Source organism: Pyrus communis, chromosome 11, assembly GCF_963583255.1.
Source record: "Pyrus communis chromosome 11, drPyrComm1.1, whole genome shotgun sequence".
NCBI classification, from domain to species: Eukaryota; Viridiplantae; Streptophyta; class Magnoliopsida; order Rosales; family Rosaceae; genus Pyrus; species Pyrus communis.
In genome coordinates this window covers 20092596-20107665 of record NC_084813.1, presented here as the reverse complement: position 1 = coordinate 20107665, position 15070 = coordinate 20092596, and the positions used below count along the sequence as shown (strand labels likewise).

At 38.4% G+C, this 15070-nt stretch overlaps 4 protein-coding genes across 5 annotated transcripts; 2 read left to right on the top strand and 2 right to left on the bottom strand.

The window, feature by feature from the left end:
• The first annotated feature begins 447 nt into the window (after positions 1–447).
• Positions 448–2598, top strand: LOC137708783 (uncharacterized). Its single transcript, XM_068447933.1, has 5 exons — positions 448–846; positions 1182–1306; positions 1732–1823; positions 1969–2055; positions 2159–2598. Exons 1-5 carry the CDS (start codon positions 491–493, stop codon positions 2264–2266), a joined length of 768 nt encoding a protein of 255 aa, XP_068304034.1. The 5' UTR covers positions 448–490; the 3' UTR covers positions 2267–2598.
• A 614-nt stretch (positions 2599–3212) lies between these two features.
• LOC137708625 (uncharacterized) lies at positions 3213–5586 on the top strand. Its single transcript, XM_068447742.1, has 2 exons — positions 3213–3972; positions 4923–5586. Exon 2 carries the CDS (start codon positions 4948–4950, stop codon positions 5383–5385), a length of 438 nt encoding a protein of 145 aa, XP_068303843.1. The 5' UTR covers positions 3213–3972; positions 4923–4947; the 3' UTR covers positions 5386–5586.
• Positions 5587–5793: 207 nt separating this feature from the next.
• Positions 5794–9256, bottom strand: LOC137708624 (serine/threonine protein phosphatase 2A 59 kDa regulatory subunit B' gamma isoform-like). Its single transcript, XM_068447741.1, has 2 exons — positions 7431–9256; positions 5794–6487 (listed from the first exon to the last, which is right to left on the bottom strand). Exons 1-2 carry the CDS (start codon positions 8664–8666, stop codon positions 6098–6100), a joined length of 1626 nt encoding a protein of 541 aa, XP_068303842.1. The 5' UTR covers positions 8667–9256; the 3' UTR covers positions 5794–6097.
• Positions 9257–10284: 1028 nt separating this feature from the next.
• LOC137707950 (chromatin remodeling protein EBS-like) lies at positions 10285–14386 on the bottom strand. Of its 2 annotated transcripts, XM_068446900.1 has the most exons (6): positions 13943–14386; positions 13273–13615; positions 13092–13160; positions 11864–12002; positions 11195–11249; positions 10285–10441 (listed from the first exon to the last, which is right to left on the bottom strand). In XM_068446900.1, exons 1-5 carry the CDS (start codon positions 14013–14015, stop codon positions 11223–11225), a joined length of 651 nt encoding a protein of 216 aa, XP_068303001.1. In that variant the 5' UTR covers positions 14016–14386; the 3' UTR covers positions 10285–10441; positions 11195–11222. The 2 variants fall into 2 exon arrangements, with proteins under 2 accessions (XP_068303001.1, XP_068303000.1); XM_068446899.1 differs by lacking the exon at positions 10285–10441 and having other exon boundaries at positions 10893–11249.
• Between the last annotated feature and the right edge of the window lie 684 nt (positions 14387–15070).

The following is a 15070-nucleotide window of genomic DNA, read 5'->3' as shown; positions in this document are numbered from 1 at the left end:
ATTATATGAGTTTGATTTGTTTCGCATTGATGTGAGTCTAATAGTTGCAGATTCATATTTTATAAGAATGAAACTCATGAGACCTTTTATCACACTCACTAATTGAGGTCGCATTTATTGGATTCAAAATTTTTAACCTGTTGTGTGAATTTGATATCAATTTATAACAATCAAACTCAAAATTTTCAACTTAGTGCAAATTTTCAAATTTTCAACTTGTTATGTGAATTTGATATCAATTTATAAAAATCAAACTCAAAGTACTTCAAACTCAAGAGATATTCAACTTTGTTTACTCTAAATAAAAGGTATTATAATGGAGATTTATGCCAAAATGCAAAAGATTAATTTTAAATTAGTAACCTTAAACTTGATTAGCAAGCAAAAACCAAACTATATGATAAAAAGTAGAAACGCAGCATAACATATTTACATGCCCGAGTGAACTGTGAGAAATCCGAGTCACAAGGATACTGGAAACCAAAAAGAAATGAGCTTTCTCGCGGGAAGACTAGCCGGGAAAGAGGGAGCCTATTTTCTCCGGGAATCGAAACAGGCGGTGGGCCGCCTTGTATCCCAGAAGAAGAAGCTCCCATCATCGCCGACCGAAGCTTCCTCCGCCGCGACAGGGCACGAATCGCAAGCCGACGTGCTTCCGGAGGTCCTGAGGCACTCTCTGCCCTCGAAGATCTTCCACCAACCCTCCGAAACGACGTCGTCTCTGGACACGGCCTCCAAATGGGTTCTTGAATCCGATTCCAAGAACGGCCATTTCGTGTCCGCCGAGGCTCTCAACCCTCTGAGGGCTTACCTGTCGCTGCCCCAGGTCACTTTTGGCCCCAAAAGGTTTGCCCTTTTTGTTTTAACTTCTCAATTGTTCAATTTTGTGTTTGTTCTTTGGGAAAATGTGGGAAATTGAAGATTCTTGGATTTGTTTGGTGGATTTGACTTTGTTGGTTTGTTACAGAATGCTCAAAATTTGTTTAATTTTGTTATGAATTCTCAAAATTTGGAAGCTTTATTGTGCATATTCACGTGGGAATTGGAATACCAAGTACTGCCCGGGAGGAATGCATATGAAGGGGCATTTAGTATATACTACATTGGGTGTTGAATTTGAGAGGAATTGTCCAATGCTGAATTGTTCTAGTTTATATAATGTAGGGCATTGCTGAATGCAGGTGGCAACTGCCGGAATCAGAAAGCTCATTGTCAGCCTCGACGGCTAATGAGTTGCGTCAAGACAGGCATGCTACTCACATTAATCCTGAAAAGTTGAAGGCTGCAGCCGAAGGGTTTACTCAAAGTACATCCATTTTCATTTATAGATGTGTATGTTACCTGATAGTTTATAAAACAGGGATAATGGCCGTGTCGGGTGAAGGCATAAGGAATAATGATCAGTCAAGATAGTATAGGAAAGGAAAGAAGGTTTCTTGCTCAAGAAAATATGTATTTCTTAAAATCTATTATAATGCTCAACCCCATTTGACATATGAATCGGTCTTACTAATAACAACCCTTTTTATGCATGATCTTTGGATATTATCTTGGGAACTTATTGTGAATTGCCATTTTTGATGTTGTGTTTGTATTCCCGCACTCCGCTGCTTGTCTTAGCACCCGGAAATGCAATCCTGAGCGCATATTTTCATATTTTTGTAAGAATCACGAGCTTTGCTTGGTTTCCGTCTAAAGTCTTAATGCGATGCATTTTCTGCTTCTCTGTAGTTGGGAAGGCATTTGCTGTTGCAACTGCAGTAGTATTTGGTGGTGCCACCTTGCTATTAGGCATGGCTGTCTCAAAATTACAGTTGCAAAATGTAAGTACAAATATATTATGTCTTGATACCCAAATCTTGTAATTACCACGTGGGATCCTTTTGCCGTGATGTGTTGATGAAAGTTGCGAAGACAGTCTTACTATTTGGTGACAATTTCACATCAATCTGTGATTTATATTAACAGAGTGAAGATGTCCGAACAAAAGGGAGAGACCTTATGGAGCCAAAACTGGAGATGATTCAGGAGCAACTAGCTCCCTTAAGAGCTTGGGTATGTCAAGTTGTAACATTCGAATGGGATTTCCTTTTCTCTTACCTAATTCTGCTTGAATGTTTCACTTGCACATGAACTAACATGGAGCTTCTAAATGCAGGCTGAAAAAACGTCAAAGAAATGGCGCTTGGAAAGGGACGAAAATATAAAAGAGAAGCCAATTATTAAGGCGCTTACTAAAGTGTTGGGTCCAAAGACATCCAATTAACAACATTATTGCTTATTTTTTGTCTGAATCTATGTAAATAGTTCCTATTGGTGGTGTTTATGGCTGTGGCTACGAAGTTTGAAGAGTGGTCAGACCGGTGGAGAAAAAGGAAAATGATATAAATAGGTGTTGTATGAATAATAGCTGCCTTCCCTTTTGGGGGCATGGTGTTGTATCAGTAAACACTAGTTGCCTGTGTGTATTCTTTGGTTTGAGAAGCCTTATTTTCCTCCTTGGTTTGTAATTAAAGTCACTATCCAATCGACACGAAGATAAATGATAGTTCAAAAATACTGTTATAAAAAATATTGTTTTCATGCTTGGTCCAGCTCGTTTGGATGTACTTTTAAAACGATTGAAAGTATTTTGGGTGAAAATGTTTTTAGAATCAATCTTTAGTAAATATGCAAGTGAATTCTCTAGAAAAGTACTTAAAGTGCTTCTTGGAAGAAGCACATAATTGGTGCGTCTTACAAAAAACACTTAAAGTGCTTTTGAACTAAAAAACATTTTCTCTAAAAGCGTTTTTAGTTATTTTAAAAACACATTCAAACCAGTATGATCCACCAGCACCACCGTTTGAATGATCCACCAGCACCACTAACTTCCCCGCTCACTGATATACTCTCCATTATCCTCTACGCCATAAATTATTTAGGCTTTCAGGACAAGAGAACTGTACGTGCATAAAGTACCTATTTAGGACATCCGCCCTTAACTGAAGACAAAACGTGCATGTACATTATCAAAGGAAAGGAATTCCTACATTTTTGTCAGTCACAATTTGACGTGTGAAAAAAATATATATATATCTTTACGTGTTTTTGATGAAGTTTTTGCTAATATTTCAGATTATGATTTTGCATGAATGAAGAACTACTCATTCAAGCAGTGTCCTCATAAAAAAAATGTCAATATGTTTCGTTTGAGATTATAATATCGATAGATTAGCAACAACATATTTACAGTGGATTATTTAACAGACAATAAATGTTTGTTTTATAGTCTGACTAATATGCACAAAACACATAAATGAAATTTGAAACTTTAATAAGGGGGCACCTGAGTTGTTGAGGGATGGAACTGAGTCTGCGAGCAGAGGCATCTTCGAGCTCTTGCGCTTCTTCCATGAGCAAGTACTGAGCCCTCCTTTGTGCTCTGAAACAACCCATTTATGGATTGAAGATGAAGCAAAGAAACACCATCACCTTCTGAAAACTATGTACAAAACCAATTCCTCTCACTTGCTCATCTCACACTTAAAGCATATCATCTCATCCCTGCGTTTGACGTCCCAAAAATGAGAAATTTTTCAATATATCCAACCACATGCCATTATATAATTGAAAAGATGCTTAATTATAATATAAAATGTGGTTTTTCGACACGTGTTTTAAACACATTGAAAATTCTCTCATAATAAATCTATCCGTCCCTGGACTGGACACAAAACTAACTTCTTTTCCCATTTCATTATCCTAAAAAGAAAAAGAAAAGCAAGGTAAATGAAACATCCGGTTACCGGTTAACTGTGGGTGAGACAAACAGGTCACGGGGGAGTGACTCGATCAAAGTCCTCGTAAGCTGCAGCAAATAATTGGGGTATTGGATAAACCTTGGAGTGTAGGGGTTTTAGCTTCAGAGCTCTCTTTCTGCACAGTCTCTCTCACTCTTCTCCTCTGAATTTGAAGGTTCAATTTCAACAGGTAAAATCCCATAACTTGCTTCTGCTGATTTACTTTCCAAATTCATGCTTCTTTATCCTCTAATGGTTTCTGGGTTCTCTTATACTCGTTTGGGGTGGGCAGGAGATGAAAATCTTGATTCGAAAACTCAGAAATATGTATGAACCAGATGACCCAATAAATCCTTGCTGGGTTCATTTTTTTGAAGGTTTTTGCTTGCTGGGTGTAAGAAAAAACAATTTGTGAGTCAAAGATGTATAATTTGTTTGAAATGTGAGGTTAGGGATATAGGGAGTTTGTCCAAGTAGTTCACTAAGAATTTCTGGGCAAAAGTTAAATGGAAGTGATTTCCGCGCACATGTTTTTTTTCCATATGCACGTTCTTACTTATTTCCGGTCTTTGGATTGAACAAGTCAAAGTAGAAACATGGACAAAAAATAAACATGGGTACGGAGAAGGAGAAAAAGAGCGTGCGGAAGTCATTTATTCCGGGAATTCCGTATTCAAGTCAATGATGCATTACATTAATTATATTCATAATTTTTTTTATAAAACAAAAAAAAATCTAAAAGCTGGTAGCGGGAATCGAACCCGCATCGTTAGGTTGGAAGGCTAGGGGTTATAGTCGACGTTTGAGGAAGTCAATTCTCCCGCTAAATTGATACTATCAAGAAGCACGGTTGTTATTTGTACTGCTTTGCATTTGGGATTTGGCTACCTAGAGCGAATAAGTTACATGAAGCAATTTCTCACTCCTTTTTCTTCTCCCCTTGCACTCCCCTTTTTCTTTTGAGGATTTGGGTCGAATAAATCAAACAAGAATCAAGGGGCGTGAACAAGGGGAGAAGTACACAAGGGGATAACACAAATGTGAAAATCACTACCCTGTGTTAAATTCAAAGATCATGGTGTTGGTTTTTCTCTTTGGTGAATACTTGTGCAATGCCTCATTGTTTTCAACTCCTAGCAGGCCAGAATAAGCCACTGCAGTAAACATGGCAAGTGTGATCATGGCCCCAACTTTCTGCTCAATCTCGGTCAGAAGAAGCGGCAAAGATTGGAGCGAGCGCAGTAGTACTAACGGGCAACATCGTGGTATGAAATTGAAGGCAATGCGGATAGAGAAACCTCTGGAGGAATTGTACCAAGTGAGAGTGGAGAGAGAGGTGTCGCAGGAGAGACTGGCGGAGCTTGGAGTCTCCAGATGGTCAATGTGGAAGACGGGCAAGTGCAAGCTGCCGTGGGACTGGCAGGTCGATCAGCTGGTTTACATTGAGGAAGGAGACGTGAGAGTCGTGCCCGAAGGCAGTCGGCAGTACATGCAATTCGTGGCTGGGGATCTTGTTCGTTATCCCAAGTGGTTGGAGGCTGACCTCTGGTTCAACGGCCCTTACCAAGAGCGTTACAGTTTCCGAGCCTTTGGCGATGATTAGTAGACTTGCGTAATGTATTTTGATAGAACCATTTTCATATGAACTGCAAAGATGTTTTTCTGCATAAAGTTCATGACAGCTTAAACAAGATTTTGACATTTCTTCTGGCGATCCCTGATGCACAAAACCATGCTTCGCCGAGGACAACATTGGGCCGCAAATCTCCGCCATTTGGCGCGAAGCGTAGTATAAGAGAATAGAAAGCAGAAACCACAGCAACGAAGATCCGGAATAGAATAATTTCTTATTGAACAACAAAATCTTCCTTTTCTGGCATGATAAAAGTACAGATTTCCGAAACAAGTATCAAGCCTACAGCTCTAGGAATGCAATCCGTTGGCCGTGACAGTTGACCAAGCACGGGACTAAGGATTACAACCAATTTCCGAGAGAAAAAAGTTGCTTGGGTTGAAACAGAACCAGAAAAATGTAAACTTTTCTCACCATTATACAGCAAATTTTATCATGAATTCTAGTAAGTAATAATCATTCATCCCTATAATAAATCCTTTATATTACATACCTCCCTGGCTGAAGGGTACAAAAGGAAAGAGTGACCTAGGAGCAATTGCGAAGTCCACAATACCCCGCCTTCGCGTTTATCAGCATAGAGTTACAACAAGCCAAAGAGAAGTGAGGTTGGGTCCAACTCACTTTCCTCCGATTATGACTGATTAGGCAAACAGAATCTGTGAGTTGCGAGGGTCTCAACTCAACTACCTGAAGATGCCTGTGGCTTTGGGTTAGTAGCAGTGGCAACGGAGGAAGCAAATCTTGAGACGAGCACAGCCTCATTGCCCAAAGCCTTGGAAGCAGCCACATCTTCTAAGCGTTTCCACGTTGATTCACGTTTCTCTTGTGTTTCTTTCTCTTTGGATTCATCTTCTTGGAAGCCAACTAAGCACTCATCAAAGAGTTCTTGATCAACATCTGAGAATATCTTTTTCACATTCAATGTCAAACTCTGAACAGCTTGATTCCAATGACTCTGTGTGTTTTTCTCCAGAGCTGGGAAGATTATTGGCAGAATCACTTGGCGATTCTGTGTAATCAAATTTCTTATGTGATCGTTATTCCACAAAAACAATGCACGTTCAGCTACCTGCCAATGGAAATCAAGTTAAGAAAACTTCGCGTTAAGTAAAACAAAAGTGACAATACAAACTTCACATCATAGTAATGAATATACACCAAATCTTGCACACCAAAACCATTTGCTGTTAAGTTTCCTTAATACCAAAACCAAGTGCACTGTATCTAAGTAAGAAAAGGTGCTTAAGTCAGGACTTCCCACAGATCACTATGAACAGCAGAAATTCTTATCACCATCTACCTCCCAAATTGTGCGCCAGCAAGAACTTACCAACAAATAACACCTAAAGTTTTCAACTTCAAATGATTTCTAAACTTCCACAGCCATTCAGGACCCATATTGCTCTCCAACTCAAGGGAAATCTTAACTTATACAACTTCGTAAAGCAAATATGAACTTGTTCATTAATGCACCACTATATTAAGGTGCAACTTGGACAACTCGTCCAAACCAATTTTGACAACTAGCACATCACCTCAGTTCCAATGAACCTGAACGACAATCTGAAGTAACCCAACAGTTCTGACAACGGGAATCTATAATTGTCACTCAACCAAGTGTTGGAGATAAAAAATGCAAAGAGATTTCGTGAAAACTTGATTTGAAATCAAAGAAACAGAATATTTACAGATTTGTTGAAGACAAAAATCTCCAACAAAACATCAAAAGCCCCAAGCTTTAACATATATCTAGTACATCTCATAAAACCAACTAGGTGGCTAGTTGAAAAGGCAACAACCATATGAGAATCTATAAAATACATCACGTTTAAAAACGTTTCACTGGAAGAAAGATATTGAAAATGGACATCCATCAGAAGTATAAGCACACAATAAAACAAAGAATAAAACAGAATTGATAAAAACAGTACACACTGTATCTATATACATACACAGTTAACATGGTAGTAAAAAGAAGCCAGTAAAAGATAAAGACATTATTTGAAAAGTACCTGAAAATGTGAGCTGTTGAGACAGTGACCAATTTGACGAAATAAGGGGACCATGCAGCGCTGAAACTCTGATGGCTGGGTAGCTTCCAAAACTTCTTCCAATTCACCAAGGAACATAACTTCCTTTGAACTATTAGTTATGGGCCAATACTTCAGCAGTCCTCGAATCACTGTATCCGCCAACTTGGCATCTTTCTCCACAAACTGACTAATGCAATATGAGAGTTGCTGATGGTACATAGATACACACTTGGGCTTGTGAAGAGGAATCAAGGCACGAACAAGGAACAGCTTGTGCTCTTCCTTCAAAGGCAAAGCAAAACCATTGATTATGCTGCCTAAGATTTCAAGCAATTCCGCAATCCCATTGTGCTTCTCGGTCTCAAAAATGAACCAAAAGAAGATGTTGTTGATGGATTTCCTAATGAATGGTCGATGCACCATGAACTTCCCATAAATGCGATGGAGGATCGTCTTTAAGTATTCCCTCTCTCTTTGGTCCTCAGAGTCAAACAAACCAAGCAACTTCAACACAAACGAGTGGTCAATATATCTTTTAGCTAGCTTAGCATCGGTCTCTGGCGAAGCCACAAATCTTAATAGAAATTCATACACAACCTGAAGATGAGGCCAAGCTGGATCCAACATCTGGTCCTCCTCGTCTTGGTCGTACATATCAGGACCCTTGTTATCAAGATTGGAAGACGAAAATGTACGAAACAGATTGATCGCCACCATCTTTGTAATCTCTTGCATTACCACCTCATTGAACTTTGATGTAACTGATGAAATGTAATCAACAAGTTCAAGTAAAGTCTGCCGCTTGACGTCCTTCTCCTTGAGATTCTTTGAGGGATCATTAAAATCAAACACAACACAACACATGTTCAACTTCTTAATAAAATGATTCTGCCTTTCTGAACTTGGAACGTCCCTGAAACTCGGCAGAGGCTCATATGCACCCAAAGAAAACAATGGACCTACTTGGGTTGCAATGGGAGCTGATTTCTTCGAGTGATTTGATTTAACTGCGTTCGAGGAGTGTGAGGCAAGAGTCCCATTGCTCGAACGCGAATTGCCTGAACCCAAATTCGAAGACTTTGACGAAGAAGAGCTCGATTTTGAGTTGTGGGATGGATTGGGGCGATTCCCATTGGCCCCTCCGTCACTATACGCATCGCTTTGCGATGATTTCGATGGTTTCCGAGGTATTTTACCCAATATATTTTTTATCATATCTACAAAACCCTTGACTCTCAACTTCTGTAAACACTAATCAAGCTTTCAGAACCAATTCGAATAATTTGCATTCTCAAAACCCAACAATCCAATCCACACGAAAAGTCACAATTTATGGACAGATGAAATTAAAACCGAGGAACATGCCCTTGCCCTAGAAGATTCTACCGGGCACCAAATCCTCATCATTTCTGACAAAGAATTCAAATTGAAGGAAAAAAAAAAGTTGTAGGTTTTGAATAAATTGACGAGATACGCAATTGAAATTGACTTACATCGACTGCGTAAGCAAAGGGATCCGAGAAAGTGCGAGAAAACGACAGAAAATGTGAAGGAAGACCTAGAAAAATCCGAGCAGGAAGTCTGGAAGTCGGGTCTTCAGCTTGACAAAACCCTAATTAAATCTAATTGGGCACTTAATTTGAAGAGAGAGAGGCAAAAGGCTAAAGCGAAAAGAATCAAAAGTTTGAATTTAAAAAAATGGAAAGGAAATTGTCTGGTTACTAAATACAGTGGAGCTGGAGCCTCTACATTTCGATGGAGAAAACGAAAGTCGAAGAAAAACCAAGGAAATTGGGAACGCGTGGCTTATTTTGTCGCCATTTACACAAACGTCCATTAACCGTTTAACCTGTATTTTAAATTATTCTGTCTAAAAATTGAAGAAAAAAATTATTTTTTTTATAAAGTGAAAGAATAAAATGGCGAGAATAATTTCGGTATGATTGTTTGGTTATGACAACTCAAAATGATGAAGTAGAGTGGAACAAAAGTAGGAGATCTTATATTTTTGCGAGAGTTATCCTACAAATAAAGTGATCAAAAACTCTAACCTAAGTCGTTCTCGTCAAAGACAAGTTGGATGTAGAGATTTAATATGAAGTGGTCGAACGAAAATCTTGTTACCATCATACGGTCTAACTAGATTAAACGAGGTAAAAGACTCTTATCATGTATTTCCACTGACTTGTAAAAAGTGTACCCAATCCTTGGGGATGCGACAATACATCTAAGAAATTATTCCATCAAACGTTTTTTCTCCGAGATATAGCGACATGAACAAATGTCTTATACAAACCAAGAAACTATTGCCCCCAAATAGTTGAAATAATCACATGTATGTGAGTAAAAGTGAATCACTTTTTCAAATAATACAAGCTGCAAAAGTGCACAAGATTGCGCTAATGGAAAGGGGAGATTGCATGGCATGAAAGTCAGTGAGTTCCACCACCACATATTTTCCACCATCTCATCAATTTTGCGTTGAAAGATGTGGAATTTATACCTCATCCTCGTACTTTTTTTATCTAACTATTTCTACTTTTCAAGGATTCCCCAGTTTTTAAGTTACCAATTTCTTTTTCATTTTTCTTAAACAAATATTTGGGAAAATGCAAAAGAAAAAGTTAGGTCTAACAAATTAGTAGTCAAAAGACGAACATTAAAACCAACATAACTTGTTAGTTTGAGTACAATGAACAAATATTTAGTATAAACAGGGTATATATATATATATAGCTTGATTGGGCAAGATAAGAGACTTAATCATCAGCTTTGCTGGCCAAGTTAGGTCAAGATGCCCTCTTAGACATCTCACGACTGTCTTCTATTTGGGGGGAGAGAGAGAGAGAGAGAGAGAGAGAGAGAGAGAGAGAGAGATTTTAGGTGAATATGGGTACCATGGTGCTAAAACATGGTAATACTAAAGGCTAGAGATTTGTACCAAAAGATGTGACTCGACGCGAATCCGGAAAATACGATTCTTCAAAAACCTGACATGCACAAATAACATACAGCACCAGTTAATCATAGAGATCGACAAAACCCGTCTGACATGCACAAATAACATACAGCACCAGTTAATCATAGAGGTCGACAAAACCCGCAGTTATGATAATGACAATACATGATCCTCAAACCGGAGGTACATTCACATGTCTTTGTTGATGGTCGATCCTGTGGGAAAAATAGCACGAGGCAGGGAGAAAAGCAGTCTGATGGAATGGAGCCCAGCTCCACCAGCCAGTAAGACCAACCCAGTGGCAACTGAGTGTTTACAAAGACAAAACCCACCAGTTACGCCAAACGGGGTTGTTCCAGTTACTCCTGAAACTGCACTCACCGAGCCTGTGATCAACATATGCAGCCTTACTCTTTCTCATGCCCAAAGACAGAAAAGACAGTGAAAAACCAGGGGGAGGGGGGGGGATTAAAAAACACAAGAAACCAAAACAGTTGCCATTGCATGCAGTACTAAGTAATGCCAGCAATAAACACATCACCACAAATCCAAAGTTCCTCCTAAATGTTTGGTTTGATGTGTTCTCATTTGCTCTGTGCTCAAATATGATTTTCATGTCTTGCAAGGGCAACACAGAACACAAAGTCATTGCCTAAGTCTAGCACACATACAAACATTCAAAAACTAAAAAAAGCCTTTGGATTGTGCAAGCACAGTATCTTCTCTGCACTGTACATTTCCACAACACACAACACAGGAGCTAATGCCAAAGAAGTCTGGATACCTCCTCACCAAGCATCTGAATCAACAGGTCACCTCTTCCTGCGCTTTGGCTCCGCCTAGAAAAAAATTCAAAACAGAACACAATATCATTGTTAACAAGACATGATCCTTCAATGAAGCAAGGAAAGCAATAGGATGATGTTGATATGAGCTCAACAAAATGACATCAGAAACAGTCAAAACCGTTTACTTAATGCTCTGGTTAAGGCTTCAGAGAACTATAATAACGTGCCACTTAAACAGCATTGCCTAAAATTAATTCCACTAGTTAACACGGTATCATAATCACTATCCATAAGACCTCTCTCTCTCTCTCTCTCTCTCTCTCTCTCTCTCTCTCTCTCTCTCTTTCTCTCAAAACTTTTAAAGTTTTCCTTATCCGCTATTATTCCATAGGTTGTCATTAAATCATCTAACGATGTTGGTTAAGGAAAACCAAGTGTTTTAGGTAAAGACAACGTCTCCAGCATACCAATTTTCAATCTGCATTAACTAAGGAATAAATACTGACAAGGAATTTAAGTCATAAAGATTCGCCATAATTCTTCGAGTAAAATAGTGACAAAAGAAACAAAGACACACAAATTCTCTTAGTCTGGACAAATGGTGTTACTTCGATGCATTCAAGAACCTTTTGAAATTGGATAAATAGAACACACAGATTTCTTACCTTAGCCTCAACAGATGGTGATACTGGAAATGTGTTCAAGGATCTTTTGGCATCATCATCAGATGAGCAGTCAGAACATAAAAAGTGCTCCAACTTTTTTGCATCTTCAATTGTCATACCCATACACGAGGGATGAAACCTGCAAAATATGAATGCAAAACACGAAGCATATCTGTTATTACCATGTATACAATGCCATTGTTAGTTTAATTGAAAACACCAACACTTAATAATGTTGTCGAGGCAAAGGCATTGAGACAGTAAAAAACTCCATTGGATAGATCATGGACCTAAAATCCACCTATCAAAAATAAATATTCCACTATCTTTGAAGAGTTGCTTAACAGCAACCAACTACTATTTTGTTCACAGTGCACTTCATCTGATCTTATATTGCTCGAGTAATATGACAGGCTCATACAAAAGTATTGTAAGTAAAGCTTAAAAACAAAAAAAAGAGAATCATATGGGACCAGTTCAATTTTCAATCCAATTTCTGTTGATATAGATATTGTCATATTATTTCCACAACAGTTCCATATTCCAAAACACAAGAATAATATCCATTACAATCAGATTTATTACCTTCCTACGATCAAGTCCTCAAGCATCCACCAAATAACTATCAAACTTAATAAACCAAAAGAAGACCTTGTGCAGTAGACACATACTATGTTAAGCATAAGCAGATATTTATTTCCTTAAATTCCGCAAATTAGAAGGTCTGATATTACCGGAAATAAGGTACAAAAGGAAACGAGCCCCCACTCACATTACACATCGGTTAAGAAAAGAGAAATAAATTCCAAGTGATGAGGATTACTGAGATTGAGCCAGTGTATATGGTCTGAAACCCAAATATGGTCAAAAATACCCGAATTACTATGAATTAAAACTCTTCATATACCATTCCACATGCTTCACTAACTCCCATATGATAAATAAATTAAATGTGTTTGCAATTGAGCAATCTGAAATTTTGACAAACACTTCATCATCTGCAACACCTAAGTAGTAAATGAATTTAACAATCATCACCTTCTACAAATGGAATCATATGGCACTAGCAGTCACAATTTCCATTTTCTATTCTACACAATCACTAATCAAGAGAGCTTCTAAAAAGAAAAATGCACAAAGATCCGATGTTTAGTGAAACAAAATGCATACAAACTTTGAAATGGATGAACAATACCAAGCACAAAACAAGGGAGTGGTGTGCATTTACCAGTCCTTGCATCCCTCGCATTGCACCATAAGGTCGTCCGGATTGTATGGCATCTCACATTTACAATACCTTCAAAACAATAACCAGAACAGCATAATTTCAAAAACCAATGATCACCAATCAAATATTACATGTGTGTTTCTGTGCGCAATCATCATCACAAAAAGAACACATTGCTTACACAGCCACGCGGTCCGGTGTGAACCCTCCAGTGGAAGCCTTGTACTCAAACCTACAGAAGTAATCCTCAGCTCCCACATTCTCAAGCTTAGTGTAGTTCTTGAAGGAGTGCACTGTACACTTCCCTTCGATAGTATGTGCACTCTGCACATCATAGTGGTCTGATAAAAACAGCTCCTTGGCCCCATGGAACTGTCTTCTACCTCCAATCGATTCCTCAGGCCGATAATACCATCGAATCCGAACCTTCACATTGTTGCGGTGGTCAGCTTCGAGCTTCTCCACGCGTGCCACATACGGAGGCTTATCAGTGTCTGACGGCCGCATTAACACACAATCACCAGCTGGCCAGCACAAAATCAATAGAAATATCAATGCCGCACATAGCAGGAAACACCAACTTAACTTCACAAACTGTTTAACAAAAAATCGAGTCTTTAACACCAATATTTGAAAAACTATGACAAGTCTTGGATTTCCGAGCTCGAAATTGAAATTTTGAATCTGGGTTTTACAGATAACCTCATGTATATATGTAAAGATCGAAAATTTAGCTATCTAAAACATAGATTTAATTTTTTTTTTTTTTAAATTCGGGTTTTTAGAAGCTAAAATTGGAGAATAAATTTTGGTTTTTTTTTCACAGAGAGAGAGAGAGAGAGGATAGTTACGTCGAACGATTTTGTTGGTGCCCTTGATGGTGTAAGAGTCAAGGTCCTTTTTTCCAGGTTTGGTCTTGGCCATGAATGTTGAGCGACTGCAACTTCTGCGATTTCAGACACGCGGATGGCGGCGGAGACAGGGCAGCTGGATTTGGGGAAAATGTGAGAAAAATGAGGCGAGATTGTTGTAGCTAAGTGAGGAATTTATATTAGGGTTTTGTGGATTAGATGGAGGGCTTTAGATGGTTTAATGGCGTAAACGGAAACCCTAGAAATTAGAAGGTTTGGACCAACGGGGAAAGAGGGGAGGAGAAGATTTGGTCGGAGAGAGAGAGAGAGAGAGAGAGAGCTCTTTTGCGTGGACGGATTGCGAGGATGAACAGAATGGATGCCAACAGCATCATGTATCATTCATTCATCACCACCATCATCATCCATTCTTGCATACCTTGATGCCCATTCTATATTACTAAAACAAAATTATGTCTTTGCTTTTATTTTTCTTTCTTACTAAGAGTGATGTCATTGACAATCGTCCGCTGGCTGTCAAGCGTTGATGCAAACCGGTAATTCAACGTATGCTCTCAACAAGTCACTCATGTGTGCATAAATAGCTAACCCCCAACTCTCAACACATAGATGCAAGTCTTCAATGCGTCGATCATACACGCACTAAAAAAGTTCCATAACGCACGTATCAACGGTCATTACTATCCTTCTTAATACAATGATATTGATGTGAGTTGGCTTTATGACCTTTTATTTACGACATGCAACCACTCACTATGTATTAACTCAACACAAATATAATACGTCGTAGTCATTCATGTGAGTTGAATTTGTAACCTCGCCCATACAAATAAAAATGAATATTACTAGATCGTAATATTATGATGCTATCTTTTTATCAAAATAAAATGATGAGTTTGAACTTGAGAGCTTTTCTAAAAATAACTTAAGATCACATCCTCCTCTTAGTGTAGATAATATCATTTGTTTTAAAAAAAATTAACATAAGATAGGTTTTCAATCTTACAGTTTTCTATTCTTGTATTTAGCTTGAAGGTCAAATTTCACTTCAAACAAGATAAATACAAAATTTATTAGATTCAAATTTAGATTTTAGTGTTTGTTACT

Coding starts and splice junctions, on each gene's coding strand:
- LOC137708783 (XM_068447933.1), top strand. CDS start 491: ATGAGCTTTCTCGCGGGAAGACTAGCCGGGAAAGAGGGAGCCTATTTT. Junction 847..1,181: donor GTCACTTTTGGCCCCAAAAG/GTTTGCCCTTTT, acceptor TGCTGAATGCAG/GTGGCAACTGCCGGAATCAG. Junction 2,056..2,158: donor TAGCTCCCTTAAGAGCTTGG/GTATGTCAAGTT, acceptor TTCTAAATGCAG/GCTGAAAAAACGTCAAAGAA.
- LOC137708625 (XM_068447742.1), top strand. CDS start 4,948: ATGGCAAGTGTGATCATGGCCCCAACTTTCTGCTCAATCTCGGTCAGA.
- LOC137708624 (XM_068447741.1), bottom strand. CDS start 8,666: ATGATAAAAAATATATTGGGTAAAATACCTCGGAAACCATCGAAATCA. Junction 6,488..7,430: donor TCAACAGCTCACATTTTCAG/GTACTTTTCAAA, acceptor TTCCATTGGCAG/GTAGCTGAACGTGCATTGTT.
- LOC137707950 (XM_068446900.1), bottom strand. CDS start 14,015: ATGGCCAAGACCAAACCTGGAAAAAAGGACCTTGACTCTTACACCATC. Junction 13,161..13,272: donor ACACCGGACCGCGTGGCTGT/GTAAGCAATGTG, acceptor ATTGTTTTGAAG/GTATTGTAAATGTGAGATGC. Junction 11,250..11,863: donor CACCATCTGTTGAGGCTAAG/GTAAGAAATCTG, acceptor ATTTTTTTCTAG/GCGGAGCCAAAGCGCAGGAA.